Source organism: Haemorhous mexicanus, chromosome 6 (genome assembly GCF_027477595.1).
Source record: "Haemorhous mexicanus isolate bHaeMex1 chromosome 6, bHaeMex1.pri, whole genome shotgun sequence".
Lineage (NCBI taxonomy): Eukaryota > Metazoa > Chordata > Aves > Passeriformes > Fringillidae > Haemorhous > Haemorhous mexicanus.
In genome coordinates, this window is record NC_082346.1 from 49,939,186 (window position 1) to 49,956,231 (window position 17,046).

Genomic DNA, 17,046 nt, shown 5'->3' on the forward strand with positions numbered 1-17,046 from the left:
CAGGGTGCTCTGGATTGTAAACACACATATTTTGTACTCCCTGGAGAATGAGGTCAAGGAACATTAGATAGAGTGCTAAGCATATATATGTCTTCAGACCATCTCATACCAAGTTGTTTACTGACATCTTCTGTTGTTTCACTGCCTCTGACAGGAGAGTCAGAGGTCTCACTGTTACTGCAGGTGACTGAGTCCACCCTTCTATTGCAAGTTGCTTAGACTTATATCCCTTGGTGCCCTCCCCTCACAAATCACCCTGTAGGAACTCCCTTTTCTCCTACTTCAAGTCTTAGCAGAGTCATTGACAGTCCTCTTAGGTCCCACCCTAGTGCTAAAATAGATGCATGCTGTCTTTAGAAGGGCATGGTCAGCAGTCCCAGAAATGCTCAAGAGCCCTCCCACAGGGAGCACAGTACTGAAAGAAACAGTGAGGTGAATTGTGAGCTGATGCAGGAGGAAAGAAGCTGCTGTATAGTAAATGGCCTGGCTCCAAAATGAACAGCTCCAATGTTGTGCCTTCACTAAATCTGCTCTAGTGCCTTTTTGCAGTTTGCTGTATGTCATGAGAGATAGGTGCTGTCCTTGCTTTCCTGTCAGCTTGCCACTGAGTTGGACAGTCTTTCTCTTCACTTCCTATTAATTGTCAGAGAACATACATCTAGGCTTTACTGCTTGCCTGCATAAGATTTTCTCAGATGGTTTTAAAGTTTGCCAAGAAAATGCAAAAATCCAACCTTTTTAGGGTCCTTTTCTTTGCACTTTCAGGTACAACGTGAGGATGCAAAATTTCTTCACCCTTAAAAGCAAGAATGTTGGAAATGGTGACACAGTCAACAATGAGCTGGAAGATGGTAATAAATGTTATGCCTCTAGTTGTGATGACCCATCCATTCCATTACTATGGAAAGGTAAGGCTGAGCAGACAGGACTTGGAAAAAGAGTAGTTCACAGGACATCCTTTTTATTTCTTTTCTGCAGATCAAAACAGTGTCACTATTCAATTGTAAACAGGGTTAACTGGATAATTCAGCAGTCAGATTGTCACATTAAAAAAAAAGATTTTTTTCTATATTCTGAAAACAAGCTGCTTTGCACGTTGGCAATGTTACTCCCTTTTTATCTCCTGTTCAGTGATGAGCTACAACATTGTGAAAGAAATACTTTTTTTTTTTACCAAGAAGAAAGCAATTTTCACTTCAAAATTTAGTTTGGAATGAGAAGTTGAGATGTGGATGTTGAAGGAAAGGACATGGGCAGATCAGTGGGCACGAGACAAGTTGAGTTCAGATCCTCAGAAGACTGGTTTTCACATGCCTGAATAGTCTGTATACATCACCAGACACAAATGTAAAATTGAAAAATGCAGGTTCTTTGCTAGTTGTGTCTTTGTCATAAAGGAAGGAAGATATGCAGCTTGTACTGAAAGTAAGCAAAAATACCTGTGTATTTTTGGCTTGTTTTCTAAGCCTGTTTTTATCTTTGTCTTATCTCTCTTCTCTTCCATTCTCTCTTTTCTCTAGAGCAAAATCATTCCACTTTCAAAGCACAAGCCATGTAATTTAGTGAGCACTTGGGCTGCTCTTAGCAAGTGAGCTCTCCTCACTTTGTTCTTTGCACACATCTCCCATTCTAGGAGGCTGAGCTCATCAGCAATGTCGGTAGCATTGGAAAGATCCCCACAAATAATGCCAGACAGGAATTTAGAGCAGACTCAGAGAATCCCACTCTCTTCTGCTTTTACTGCTTAGGCTGGGATTTCTTTAAGGTAGATGTTGGTAGCTATACCTGTAGGTATACCTGCCATGAGGCAGATACAGGTTTATTCAGTGACAGCACACTGCTGCTCTGGTTTTAGATAAGGTGTTTAAGCAATACTAATTGAAAATTATTTCTCATAGGACATTGATATGAGACACATAATTAAATGATGGTTACTTTGAAATACTTTCATCTCATTTTATAATGAACTTTTGGGAGCATTGGCGCTGATATAGTGAGGTCTGTCCCTTGCAGGTGGATTTGTGTCCATGCAAGGTTCCAGAGATGCTTCCTATATTCAAGTGGAGACATGGGAAAAGGGTAATCCAGTGGTTTATACTTTTGAGGAATTTGTTGGGTTCTGATGTCATCTCCCAGCAGGCTCTTCTCTCTAGCTCTTGTGGTAAAGAGACAATAGCACAGACTACTTGCCTATCTATTTTCTTTTTAAGGAAATGTGTAGATTATTGAATGCTTGTGAAGAACATGCAGAAAAAAAGCAAGAAAGTTCCACTAGCAACTGTCCACATCAGATTTCTTTTCTGATTTTGCCTCAAAGAGGCACTGATACTGCAGTTTCAGTCAGATTCCCTTTGCCTTCTGCAGCACTCATTACACAAATGCATTGGAGGCACAATTGTTCAAAGAGCCAGAGTGTAGATACTGTCACAGGCAAACATGCCTGAGAAAGTACAGAAAAATGAGATTAAGGATTTGGAGTGAGCAGTGGGAGGGGAGGATGGCACTGTTAGCCTAACTGCTTTATGTGTCAAGATGCTGTCCTAGAAAACTGTCACATGGCTGCCTCTAGCTTCTTCCCTCCTGTTCTCTCAAAATATGCCATGGCCCATCAGTGACTCCCTCTTAGTTGACACATGCTGGCTTCACAAACTGAGCTGCATTTTCCCCAGCAGCAGCTTTCAGAAAGAAGCACTGCTAACAGCAAGGAGAGAACTGGGGCTGGCTTCTGCCTTGCACTGCTTAACAGTTTGAGGATCCACCAAAAAACCTCCCTTGGCTTCACCAAGGTGTAGGTTTGACCTTAATCTGATTTTCCACAGGAGGAAAGCCTGATAACTTCCTGTGGAGGAACAGTTGCTTTGGGTGAGGAACTTTGTTTTTAGCAAGGATAGTCTGCTGCTCAGGGTGCAGGTAAAAGGTGTAACCCTGTAAAGCTCTTTTATGCTTGTAAGTTTCATTACTTTCAAGAGCTTCCAGTGGTACAGTATAAAACCTTTCATCACTCAAGTTTCAGAAAGAAAAAGGAGGGATTTTCACCATAAGAAAAATTTCATTTCAAGGGTGAGTTCTGCACACACAGGTGAAGGCAAACTAGATGCACTTTGTGAACGCTGCTCCAATTTTCTAAGTACAAATGTGTATTACCCTTGACTTTTACTGTGTTGACCCAAATTTCCACCAGGTGGCATGGTTTGACCCCTGCCTGAAAGCAGAAATTTGGACAGAAGCGGGTTTCTGAGGGACTGGCTTTCAGAGCTAAAGTCACCAAGAAGCTTTCTGTTGATTTTGACAGGGCTGTTGGTGCTGAACCTTTGGTGGTGAGCAGTAAGTTTGTTGGAAAAAAAGCTGTTCTCAGTAGAGTTTTTTCTTAAGGATTATCACAAAGGAGAAGTGCAAAAGGCTTTTCTCCTTTTCACATTTCTTGAAACAACTTTTAGGTGGAGTCCATACTATATGGGGCTAAGGTGTGTTGTTTTTTACAGGCATAGGGAGTCAAACTGGAAATAATTAATATAATAAGAGCAATGTGCCACAGCAAGTCAGAATAGCTGCAGTACTTAAATATATATTTAGTATGAGGTATTCTACAGCAGCACTGAGTTTTTAATTATGATACTTTTATCAAAGCTGAGTGTTTGCTCACTGTCTTCATAGGGCTCTAAGAAACAGTTTCAGAGTAACTCCAGTGCAGCCATGCTTTTCATGTCACTGTAAGATGAAGCATTTTGGTTAATTCTCTGGAGGAACTCACTTAGGAACAGTTAATCTGATGAGACTGTTGATATCAGGCCTTTTTGTCCCTACCAGCATTGCTGTCAAAAATTTATTTTCCTTTAGCTAAAGCAAATGTTAAGTTTATGTGGTTGAGTCCTATTCTCTGAGGACTGATTCCTAGGAAACCTGTCTGGCTGTACATTTCTTCACAGAAAAGCTGCTACACTCCAAGAGTCACTGGAGTGGATGTGCTCCTTATTTGCATCATCAACCACAGTACTCAGCAAGGTCAATTTGGTTTAGATGTTGGGATAGAGGAGGATAATTGCTCCTTTACATTTAGCAAATGTAAAATTACTACTAATTCTAATCTGTATGAGAGATGTTAAGCTGCAAGCAAGACTCCAGAGTGGATTCTTTGAGTAGGGCACATTTCTTTGTGAAACCAGAGATCTTATATTTATGACACTTGGGTGACCCCAGTGTACTCACTGAACCCATTTTAGTGAAACAAGGCAAGACACTCAAATGCTTGGAAGGGTGAAAGTTACAGATGTTTATTGGTGATTAACAGGCTTGCTGGTTTTTCTTGTTGAATCATTATGGAGAATGCATTTTTTCAACTGCAACTACACTAGAAGATGCTTAAGGAAGCAAAACCTTTTTTGCATGATGTGACTTAGATGCATGCATGGATCCAGTCTTCCTGAAAAACAAAGATATTTCAACACTGTAACAATGCAAAAGAGTAACAACATAGACTTCTGTGTGTTTAGAACAGGTCCATTTTAATTCCATTGTTTGAGTTGAATGTTTTCTTAGATTTCCTTTGCTTCCTGACCGGAACTATGCACTAATTATCTTTCACTTCTACCTCCTAAATTCTCCTCCTCTTCCTAATGTAAGTAACAATACAAAAGGGGAGGGAGAGGGGGAGGCCAAGCTAAGCAAAGCAGAAAATAAGCAGCAAAGAATTTTTTTCTGTACATATTTTTATATGTAATCATTAATATTTATTAGAGTCATGTATGTATTTCCTGCCCTGCTTTCTAACACCACATGGGTATGTATCCTGTCTGCTGAGCCTTGCTCTGCTTGATATGTGTAGTCTGTAGCATTTGTGAGCTCCTGAAGTCCTTGCCTGTACTTGTGTTGATTCCCAATAAAATTTTGTCTCTACATGTTCTTAACATGGTAGAATTTTGTTAACTTTGTAATCTTGGTTTGGGTTTCTTTATATTAACAAAGGCTTACTTTGTTAGTTAGTTATAACCATAGATTTGTTCTTGACAATCCTTGTCATCATTTCAAATTTTTCTTGTGAGAGATACTGGTAATATTCTGTGAAGGTAAAGTGAAGAGTTCCAGAAGGAGTGAGCACAACATTAGGGCCTTCTGCATGTGCAGCAGCTTGATCCAATGGAACAGCTTTAGAGGTTTCAGGAGTGCTGTCTACACTGCCACAGTGCAAACACTTCTAGAGAAAGAGTACAAAACTCTAGTAGGACATAAGCAAATAAAACTGATACTACGGCATGAACAGCTGGAGAAAAACTGCTCCCACTAATCTGACAGTGGCTTGGTGGCTGCCTTAGAGTGAAATCCCTTTCCAGCATGTGATCTTAAGAAAGCACACAACTGATGAGGACATTCACCAGGCTGCAGAAATATTAAAAGAAAGTCACTCATAAATTCCAGCATTCAGATAAATGTTCCCCCCACCTGAGCCTGAAAAGACCTGGCTCGGGATGGTGGGATGCATGGTGGGGTCACTTCCACTGCTAACTCTGTCCATTGTGATCATTAGTGAAGGGGATACAGCAGTATGGCAAAAACAGTGTTGTGATGGTGGATGAGATAATCTGCTCCAGCCCTCCCAAGTACCGGTTCCCTGAAGCTGGATTACGGATCATGATCACAAATAAGTTTGGACCACGCACCAGGATGCGGATGGCCAGCCGACTCATCATTAATGAGGTACGTTCATTAGGGAAACAAAACGACCATGAGGCTGGGGGGTTTCCAAAGAGCTGTGCTCATGGTGACCCAGAATTTAGATACTCCTGTGTTCCTGTGCTTGGGAGAGAGCTATGTTTTTCTCAAGCAGCTGTATGAGAGCAGATTTGAAGATTGATTCCCAGCTGGTGACATTGGCTGTTTTAATTTGAGGGCAGTCAAAAAGGAGGGACTATCTTATTTCCCTGACATAAGATGTTTACTTCAGTGTGTGTGCGTGCATATGTGCACATTTAGATTTTATTTATAGCAGAATTGATTTTGATTATTACAAAAGTGGTTAGGTTAAAAAGGGATAATGGACAATCCAACTAAAAATTTTAAAAACTGGTGTTGTGTTATTAACACTTCAGGATCCCTTCAGAGATTTACCTACCTCTTTAGTATCCACTGCAGTCCTCAACTCAAAATAAAAATGGACCAAAATATTTTCATGAGGGGAATTTGCTCTGGACAGTTTCAGTTCTCTCTTACTCGATACATTGTCACGGGTGTGTATTGCTTGTTCCTTACCCTGCAGCTGAAGTGACAGGACTTGGCAAGTGTGGCTGTTCTGAACTTGCTGAAGCACTAGGGCTGAAATCTTTGGCCTACCTACCTTGGGTTTTATGAAGGCAGGATTTTACAGTTTGCTCCCACAATATCAAATATGAGAGGTATTTACCTCTGGCAAGTAAATAAATTTCAACAACATAACATAGTTCATGTGTTTAGCCAGCCTTATGAATTCCACAATAAAAGAAAGCACCATTAATATATTTGTAACAAAAATCCAGTGTGACAGTAAAATAGTGAAAGGTGTTATGGTCAGGAGTAGAAGATCAGACAGGGCACATGGCAACAATTGACTGTAATCCTTGAAGTCAGTTCATTGATCAGAGAAAAATTCTTAATGGCTGTGTGGGTAGAAAGCTGATACTTGGCCCTTTAAACATCTGCAAAAAACATTCTCTAAACTTGAGCATTTTGGATGTATGGTCTTATGTATTCTCACTTATATATTCAAAAGTTTTGCAAAGTATTCAGATAGGATTTTTCTCTATTTTTCACTAGAGTATGTTGATACTGCTTTCAGAAATTTTTTTGCATGTTGAGCAGTTACTTTATTTTTCAAGGCATTTCAAAGCACTTTTTAGGAATTTGCTAGTTTGTCAGGAAAAGAGAACCTTTTTCAACCCTACATTACCTCATCTAATGAATTTAAATAATTCTTTTTTTATAAAAGTAAGAACTTACTGTTGCATCTAACATTCTTTAGTGCACAAGTGGGTCTATATACTCATGTTTAAAACCTATCCTTGTAATTGTTTTACTGTGTGTTGGAACTGCAGCAGTTCTTGCACATGTCTGCAGGGCCAAATATGAGCTTCATGTACTCAAGACAAGGGCGACAAGGATTAGTCTTCCTTTTGAAATTAAAAATAGGAAAAATTACCTCAGTGAATGGAGTTGAGAAGGAGGGAGAAGAGAAGAGTTGGATCTGAGAAGGAGAGCTCCTGGATACTGAGTCATTCATAAGCCAACGCTAATTGTGCAGAGGTGTCTTGAGTTACCATTTGAGTATGGTGCTATTGCTGGTATGAGTGGGAACTGCTGAGTGAGAAATGCTTTAGAATAACACATTGGTTCAAACATGGGTGGAACAACAAATGTTACAGCATTCTCCATCATGCTTGAAAGACTCCTGCCAGTAATTTTGAAGTGGATGGTTAACCTGGTGAAGCCTGATGCCTGCTGTAGACAGGTAGGCCACTGACAGGTTTGTTATTGACTGAAAGGAAAGATTTGAGGAGAAACTTCATGGCTCACGTGATTGGGGCTGGACAGAGAGCAAAGCTCAGATGTCACAAAGGAAATGCTTTCTGAACTCTGGCAGTTCTGTGTTTTGACACTGCAGCGCCAGCGGTTAATCCAATCTGCCAATGGCTCAAGCAAAGCACTTCAGAGCAGGAGACAGGAGAATATCGAAAATGGAAACATCCCTGTGGGGAACCAAGAGGAGGAGAATGAACAGGACAGTCTAACTCCATTTTCAGTGCCAGGTAAGGCTTACTTTCTAGATGTTTATAGTCCTGGAACAGAAGATAATTTAAATGCCAAATGCTGGGATGCAAGGAAGACAACATATGTGGGGAGAGAGGAGGAAAGGGATTGGTTTGACTGTCTGAAGGATGGATTTGCTGACAGTAAAACTGGGCTGGAGGCTGGGTGGCTAAAAGCAGGAAAGTGTTTTCCAGTCATGGACAGCCATGGTAGAAGTGCTGATTTGACAGAGGTGAAGGGAAAACAGGAAAGGGAAGTTTATATTGAAACATGTCAAAATGACCTGATGAGCACTGCACTATAAGTAATTTTGAAGTCCTCAGTTAATAATGACTGGCTGGAAATTGCTAAGCCAGAGGTACCTTGGTGTATAAATATATAATAAATTGTTTTAGTGACTGTAGTGGGGGAGGCTTCTTGGATGAAAAGTAAAAAAGATTTAGGGAGAAGAAAGAGTGTTTAAAATTGTTAGAATAGCTTTATGCAATAGTATTCACCTTTTGAAATTTTTTGGAAATTCTTTGGTGTAAATGGCTATGTATAACCAACCTCTTGTGCTGGTGCCCTTGGCACATTGCAGGTTGACTCCTGCCCAAATGCTTTGGAGATTAGACAGCAGAGATTAGATCAGCCCTTACAGACATGAAGTCTGTCACATAATTACTGTTTAACATAAGAATTGCTTGGCATGGATAAACACCACATCCAGTGAAAAAGAAGGATTTTCCATGTTATATCTAATTTCTTAGAGATCCCATTGCTTCAGTGGCTGTCATTGTAGAAGAGATGTTTTTGATTGAACAAACATTGAAGCATACTGTGTGAAGACTGGATGATACTATATGTTTTCCTGTGTTACTGTGCTCCCACAGAAGCTTCTTGCAGTCAGCAGTTATAGATTGGAGTGAAGAATGGAAGCAAACTAATTCACTGAACATAGGCCCCTTAGCTGAGCTTCTGTTCATTCATGAGATAGTGAAAAAAAGTATTTTTATTGTGTGGTGAACTAACAGGATCCAAGTCAGCAATATGCTTGTGCTCATGAGTATGTTAATGATAAGAGTAGTAGTAATAACAATAGTAATGATAATAACAGAAACTAATCAACAACTCCTAAGAAGGCAAAATGTCTCCCCAAAGCATCTGACCATGTTGAATCCTAGAATCATTAAGGCTGGGAAAACCCTCTGAGATTCCTGAGTGCAGGCGTTAACGCAGCGCTGCCGTGTCCACTTCTAGCCCAAGTTGCTGAGACTGTGATGCCACTGCTTCCATGAGTACTCTGCCAAACCTTGACCACCCTTGCATGTATTGGCAAAGAAGACTTTTAAACTGAGATGGTTTTTAACAAGTTTTTGATTAGGGTAGTGCAATCATGCATTTCTTCTTACATTCCAGGCAGCTTTTTTATGAATAAAACATAGGTAAATTCCAGATAAGAGCTTCCTAAGTGTGTGGCATTCACAATAGACAAAATGCTTTGAACTAAAGAGGGAGTCATTAGTTATGTCACTGGTCTTCTTTAAATGCATTTTTTTTCTGCATTTTTGAGAAAGTCTTTAAAGATAAAGTGAGGTTTAACAGGCCAGGGTGGAACCACTGGTGATTCAATTCATACTGAATGGAGCAAAAGTTCAACATGAGCTCAAGAGAGTTGCATAAAAGTGAATAAGTGATTGTATAAAATCCTCATCATTACCTTCCAGTAATGATAACTCCTGTTGTCTGGAGTGGATTATCCATTGGTTGGATTCTCATTACTCAACTCATACTCTGACTGAGAATTCTTTCATTGTGCTTTCCAAAGCATTACTTTAATAAGTTTGGTGAAAATGTGAGGACCCAGCATCATGCTTTGCTGTTGTTTAAGTACTGTGCTACAATCAGTAGCCTAAAAAAATCTGGACATTTAAAACTGGCTTCAGGGAAAAGGTAGTTTGCAGAGAGTTTCCAAGAATCCCCTCTGATCTTCTATGATTTATTTTCAGTCTCGGAATAAGGCACATTTTCTAAAGATCAGAAGTTCATGTATTTTTTCAGTACTGGAAAGTGTTCTCTGAAGAATAGGCTTTCAGTTTTCAGTATGACTTTTCAATCCAATTGGTTGTGATGTCCTAGGTAAAAAAATCCACTCTTGTATTTTAGGAGTTGCAACTGCAATGGCTGTGAGTTGGCCCAACCTCTTTTTTGTGCTGCTTTGTAGTCACATTCTTTAGCCTAATTTGGGATTTTACTTTCTTTCTTCAAATTGTGTATTGTAGATACTTTTGCAAGAGCAAGTTTGAGTTTTTTTCTGAAACAGAAGTAAGTGAAATATAAAGTTTCATCTCAGAATTAGTTTCATCTGATGACAAATTATTATTTGTCATCTCAAAATGCATCTTTTACATCTCATTCCTTTTTTATCCTCTGTCAACAGGAGTGCTCAGCAATAAGTGTAGGGCTTTAGCAAGCAGAAATAGAGAATATAGTTGTTACATGAGAACAGCCTCAGACTGTTTCAGCATTTATCCCTTTGTCAAAGATCCAGAGATTTGCTCCTGGGTGTGGGTGTGGTTCAGGCCCATCCTGAAAAGGAGACAACATACAGTTTTTATGGAAACTGCTTATGTTATCATTCAAACAGCCTTTGCCTTTGGGTTCTGTATGGGAAAACCACATTCTCTTTAGAAGAGGAATTTCTTTCTTGACCTAACCTTTAGACTTTGATGATTATCTCCCAAGAGAAAGGCTCATTTGAAGCTTTGCAATTTGATTACTCTACAGTTGTTTGAAAACAGGTCTTAAACTTTAAAAACACACCCCACAGATGAGAATAAAATAGGACAAAACTGGGCAGGCATATGTTGACAACAAAATGGTGTGTTAAAGCCCTTGCATAGCTCAGTGGTCTTTTAGAGCACAGACTCAGAAAAGTACTTGTGTGCAGTACTTGGGATGCTTAAATCCCTTCCACTGTCACATGTTCAGCACCCTTTAAAATACTCTGTGATCTCAGCTCCTGATCATTTCACAGGAATGAAGAACTACTTCTCTTACAGAATTGGAGCATGGATGCTTTATATAAGTCATGATGGTGTTAGCTAAAACAGATATAATAATTCTTCAAGCTAAAATGAGATGGCAATAAAGGAGATTAGCAATCCTATCCATTTTTGTTTGGCTCCAAAATGCAAAGATAATGTGTAGGATAGAAGCAAAAAAAAATAACAGTATATACTAAAAACATGTGAAATGTTTGTACTTGGTCAAAACAAACATTTATCTCAATATTCTGACTCCAGCCACAATTTTATGAAGATGCCTGGAGAAGAGACAGACAGGACAAGTTATTGTTAGCTGTTTTCACCTCAAGGAACTTCTTGGTCTGGATGGAAAATTTTGATCTAAAATTCCTTAATGTTTCTTCTTCACTAACCTAATGTTAATGCCTTAATTGTCATTGAATCGTTGCAAACATTTAACACCCACAACATCCTTTGGGAAGGAGCTTCATGATTTTGTGAAGAACCTTTTACTTACTTTGAACCTGGCTCCTGCTCACTTCACTTGATGTCTTCCCTCATTAGAAACACAGTGCACAAGGACAAGGCAAACCCAGTGCACCTCACCTGAACACTCAGGAGGCTGTAGCTCTTTGTTAGACAGCAAGGCTAAAACTTGACCAAAATCCAGCCAAGTCTAACCCCATGGGGAGTACCTCTGTTCAGTTACATCTTACTTTGCTTGAATGTTATCTCGTGTAAACCTATGGTAATTCTGAGAGTAAAGCTTGTTTCTGTGTACTGGAGCAAATTCTTTTTTGTAGACCAGTTTTCTCTGTACCAAAAATGTGTATTTAAGAGAAGATTATTGGCATAAATCCAAATATTCAAAGCGTAGTAAAGGCACGGGCTGAAAATAGAAATCTGAGTTGTTTTGGACAGATTTCACAGTCTGGAATTTGGAACTTGTATTCTGGAAAATGAAACTTCCGAGAAGAGTATCAGTAGGTTGAAAAATAGTCTGTTTTGGATGAGGATGAGAAGTAAAACCTTGGTATTTTCCAAAGGAAGAAAAAGTTTCCAAAGGTCTGTTGCAGGAGAACTGCAATAAAAATATTTTATTATGTCTGCTGCCCACTTGGAAGCCTCTTTGGATACTGTTTTACACACTACATAGTGTTTTTCTAGTGTGCTCATACAGAGAATCTCTTTCCTCCACAATTTATAGGTTAATTTGCAGAACTGAAATCAATAAGAATTTTACAAGAAGGTGGAGAGTCAGCTGCTGTGTTAATTTTCCTAATGAAAAATTGAAAGCCATTTTCTAAAAATTTTTAAAATTATTTTGCAACAGATATTTTTTGTGGAAAATAATCCTGGTGGAAAATTCACACTGGATCTAGTTTGTTGTATCTGCTTCATTTTTTTTCTATATTGTATACTATACTTGGGAGAAATATTTGTATTTCTCTGTTGTGTTTTGGATACTGGACATGACTAGAAACTAATTAGGTTTTCAGATTGTCTAATTTACTTATATTGAAGTTTTCCAAACAGTCTGAACTCGGATGAGCAGCACTTTCTAAGAGAAATTTACTTGCTGTCTGTGTTATTACAAAGTTCCTAGTGTAGAGGCATATGTGTTCCTTTAACGCATTTTTGGGTTGAGAATTGACTTAATATTGATAATAATATGTGGGTGTAAATTCATCTTTGTAAATAAAAAGCTTAATTAAAACCAAGGACACAGGTGTTTGGAAAATCATTTTTAATTGGAGAAAAAACATGTTGAGTTTTTTTGTTTGGTTGGTTGAGTTTTGTCCTTCCCAAATGAAAAATTATAGAGATTTAAAAAGATTAAAAAGGAATTTAAAAATTATTAAGTGAAGCATGAAAAATTTTGCAGCAGCAATCTTTTTAGGCAAGTCTGAATGTGCCTCATTTTTACTCTGTTTACCATCAACAAAAAATCCCTGGAAAAACAGCAATTGGTAGGAAACTTCAGGAAGCCTTTCTTATTTCAATTAGAGAATACCTTTGTCATTTTTCAAGTTACCTTAATTTGTATGAATTCACAAACATACAGGTATGATGCTCCTGTGTGCCAGTTAGACTCTTGCCTTTCAGAGATGTTATAATTTTTGGATCAGTCAGCTGGTCATTGCTTTGTGCAAGGAGATGCTTCTTTCACTTGGGAAGGTTTAGGCATGACCTGAGCTAACTAATGTTGGAGCTGAGATCTGTGCTTGGCTGACACGCTTTTAAAAGGAAAACTTAGTGGAAAAGCAGTCAAATTTAACTAGCTACAATAACTTAGATGTGATTCCTGATGGTGTAGTTACAGACTCCACTCTGTTTAAACTTGGAAAATTTTTTTCTCTGCAGCTTATTTACTAGGACATGTGGGCTGTCTGCACTATGTGCCTTTGGAAGTTCTGTTTCAGACTAGCTCTAGCTTGGTCCTGTGGATAAAATGCCCATTATTACTTGGAGCACTTTTGATTTTGTGCCTCTGGCTCTACTGGTGTGATTCAAGGCTGCTCCATGTTGCAGACTAAAATTGCAAACCACATAACACTTAAGCGGGGTCAATCAGTGCATTTATTTATTTCCAGAGTGTACTTCTGATCTAAAGGTAAACACAAATGTCATTTCACACTTTTATACTGAGCTCCTCTCAGCTGTCTGGGAGTGTTGCAAATAGGGCTCTATGTTTTCTGTAGAAAGTGTTTTCTCTAGTTCCTTAAGGAAATACTTGTTTCTTCTCAGTGCTGTGAAATGTGTTGCTGGCTTTGTTCACCAGGACACACTATCTGTATGGGAAAGTAATTATTGTGACCATAACATCTGGAAAGATGACTAGCCCAGGAATGTGTTGAAAATTAACAGAGCTCTTTGTTGTAGGGCTGCCACTTCATTTTCAGAAGCTTTGTAATCGAGCTCTTTTGTAATGATACCTCTCTGAAATACTTGGCGTGCTTGGCTTTCAAATATCTGTGGAAACAGAAAAAAAATGGGTGTATGAAGTAGTGAAAACAACTCCTTGCAGAAAAACCCTCATCTTCTTGTTTTACAGCAGTGTGTTGTGAACAGAAAGTAGACCAGTGTTTCTTTCTGTAATAATATTCTGTAATATTCTTTTATTATTGTGGGGGGGTGGGGTGCAAAATACACCTTTCCTCAGTTGTGTGGGTTGCTGCAGGAGCCTTTAAAGCCAGGGCTCACAGGAGTGGGTGGTACCACTGTTAAAACAACTGCACTGGGGTCTTGTAATGGAACAGAACAGCTGTGTATTGAATAATGGCCTGAATGGGAATGATAATTTTCTCCCTTGCAGATGTACTAGGGAGCTACTCAACAGTTGTAAAACAATTTGTTATGAGCTATAAGCATACTTCATAGTAACATCTTTATCATTAAATCTTTTTAATTATTATTTTAGAGTGGGTGATCAAAACCAAAACAACAGAACAGCAAAAGTACTTTCAGAAGAACTAAAAAAAACAAGATACTTTGCATCTTCTAGCTGTGTATTGATTGTGCATTCATCTAAGCCAGGTGAAATGAATAAAGTCATCAGTTTCCTGAAAAAATAAAGTCTCACTTCATTGAGGTTGCTGCTAAATGTACTTGAAAGTCTTAAAAAAACTGCAAAGTTACAGCATAAGAGTAGACTTTAGCCATGTGCCACACAAGTTCCATGACCCCGAATAGTAGGAGTGAAAAGGCCTCAGGTAAAACCAAGGCCAGATATACTCAAGGTTTTATCTAAAGGTTTATAAAAGCTAGAAAACCAAAACCCAAAAGAGAAGCCGCTGTAGAATGTGTCAAGTAAGCTGCTTTGGCCATGGTGGTTCCAAAGTATTCCAGGCTAACTGCAAATGGCCACGGGGCTTCTCTTGGTAACCCAGCAAACCCCAGAGTTACACACTGCTCTTCCCAAAGTCTCAAGCCTGTTGCCATGTAATGAATGCAAATATCACTCCCACAAACCATCTAGCTAAGCAGTTTCAACTCAAGACGTTGTGTGGGGAAAACATCACCACTAATAGAGCCAGGAATTTTAATCTGACACACATCCATTCAAACTCAGCAAAGATAATGGAAAGGCAAGCCCTCCTCCACTAGTAATTAGGTTTTCTTGGAAATGAACAAACATAGCTGTGCCAGTGGTAAGGCCTTATGCATTCTCAGTTAAGCATTTGTTTGAGTAATTCAGGATACTAAACAGGATCTCAGACAAGATGTATTCTCCCCCAGAGGCTCTGTTTCTTCTTAAGGCAATTCTGTTTCTTTTATTTATGTTACTGGAAAGAGAAATGGCACTGCCTATGTGTAGCAGCACCAAAGGCAGTCCAGTTACACCCACACAGATCAGAATTGGATCCACAATTTTTTCAATCAGTCATCCACTGACCCTGCATTTGGGATTATGTGCTGGGGGTGTTACTGGCCTAGGCCATGCTGACTTGTTGGACTATGAACCAAGCTTAGCAACTTTAGCACACAGAGTAAAAATTAACTATCTAGGAGTTTTTAAGTAGTCCAAACTGTAACAAATTAGGCAGGAGCAGGTATAAAGTACCCTAGGATATTTTGTAGAATATTTACAGCCTTGCTAACAATTAAAGAGAGAAGTGAGCCAAGAAGTGTCATTTCCTGGACAGAAAAGGTAAAAGATAACTGTTTTAAAAAACATCTGTGCAGAAGTATACATAAGCAGAGAGAAAAAGATCTTCCCTGTAAAATCTGTAATAGATCCTCAGCGACATGTAAAATTCTAGAATTAGAAATGACCCTGGGACACTTCAGTAGTTTTATGCATTAGAAGTTCCACAGTCACAAGCTATAAATGGGACTAAAGAGCAAAGCTTAGTCTAAGATTTCCTGGTGAGTTGATGACATCTCAAAATTCACAAGAAAATCTCAAGTTAGAAAGATGTTTCATAACTCAAGCAAGAAAATATAGTTTTAGAATATATACAAAAATAAATTAATAAAGACATTTGGACTCAACAAGTTAAATTTAACTAGTAAGTAGCCTCATAAATGATAAAAGTATTATTAATTTTTAAATGTTAAATATTAAATTTCATTGCATCCTGCTGCGCATTGGTCGAGACGACTGAGTTCAATCCAATTAAAATCACTAACAAAAATTCCTGTTAAACAGATCTTAAATCCCAAAGTCTTTGCTGAAAGAAAATTACTGGTGAAATTGCTAGGAGCTGGTTAGTAATTGTTCTTTAAAACGTAGCTAAATAACTTTGCTGGAAGATGTACCTGATGATTTCCTTCAATGTGATCAATGATTTTATTCAAAACAGCATATTTTAGTAGACTCAAACATAGCTCATGAATTAATGATGGAAATCCCTACATGGATGGAAACACAATGTAAAGAAAGCCCAAGCCAAAATGGCCACGATGTTGGTTGTGATACTCTCACTCAGCCTGACAGACAAGTTTGTTGTCCTGCTTGAAGGATGCCTCATGAGCTGTAGGAATAGTCCCCCATTTACTGATGGCCCAGTTATAAAATAGTTCTATGTATTGAGATGACATTTGCAATACTGTAAATTTTAAACAAATGACAAGGGTGTGTACCAGTCTTCAGCTATGACAGTTCTTGGGTATTTCTCACCAGCTGATTTTGGAGAGCTGTACAAGGGAGGTCACTCCCTTGTTTCTTTTTCCAGAAGTTTTCTTTTACCATTTCAAGGTGGTGTTGTATGCAGATAGGGAGACTTAACAAATCTAGATCTTCTAAGTATTGGTTTATTTCAACTTCTGCCCAAGTTAGAACAATAAGGCATGTGAAAAAAATTGCCATGTTCATAGGTTGGGTCTTGTGCTTCTGTTTTCTGTTGCTGCACAGAATGTACTAGTTATTTTCACCACTTGGACTTTGATATTTCTATTAAGATGAGAGGGTCGGCTGGTTTGTTTGGTTGGTTTTGTTGTTGGGTTTTTTTTTTAATTCTGGATTGGTAGTAATACATTTAAAAGAGCAACAAACTTGACTTAATTTTGCTTTTAATATCAGCTGTGATTTTAAATCATTGTAATTCTTCCATGGATTTTCATAGATCTTGGCAGACTTAACTATAAGAAGATTCTGGATGAGCATGCAGAACTTGGCTGAAAGTGACAAGGCCAAGTATAGTTCAAAGGTACCCTGGAAAATGAGCTGCCATGCACGATTGTAAACACCCTTCTGGGATCATCTGCCCTGCTTAAAGAGGTGTAACTGAGCTTGGCATAGTGATGGGAAAGCTCAACTGTTTCT

The 17,046-nt window shown here is 38.6% G+C and overlaps 1 protein-coding gene across 1 annotated transcript in view; it reads left to right on the forward strand.

Moving 5' to 3' along the window:
* Positions 1 to 17,046, forward strand: part of LOC132328407 (ras and Rab interactor 3-like) — a 156,823-nt gene that overhangs the window by 57,648 nt on the left and 82,129 nt on the right. Inside the window, exons 10-12 of the mRNA XM_059848227.1 lie at positions 766 to 908; positions 5,522 to 5,691; positions 7,628 to 7,772. Of these exons, the coding sequence (XP_059704210.1) occupies positions 766 to 908; positions 5,522 to 5,691; positions 7,628 to 7,772 (458 nt within the window). The remainder of the gene's footprint in view (positions 1 to 765; positions 909 to 5,521; positions 5,692 to 7,627; positions 7,773 to 17,046) is intronic.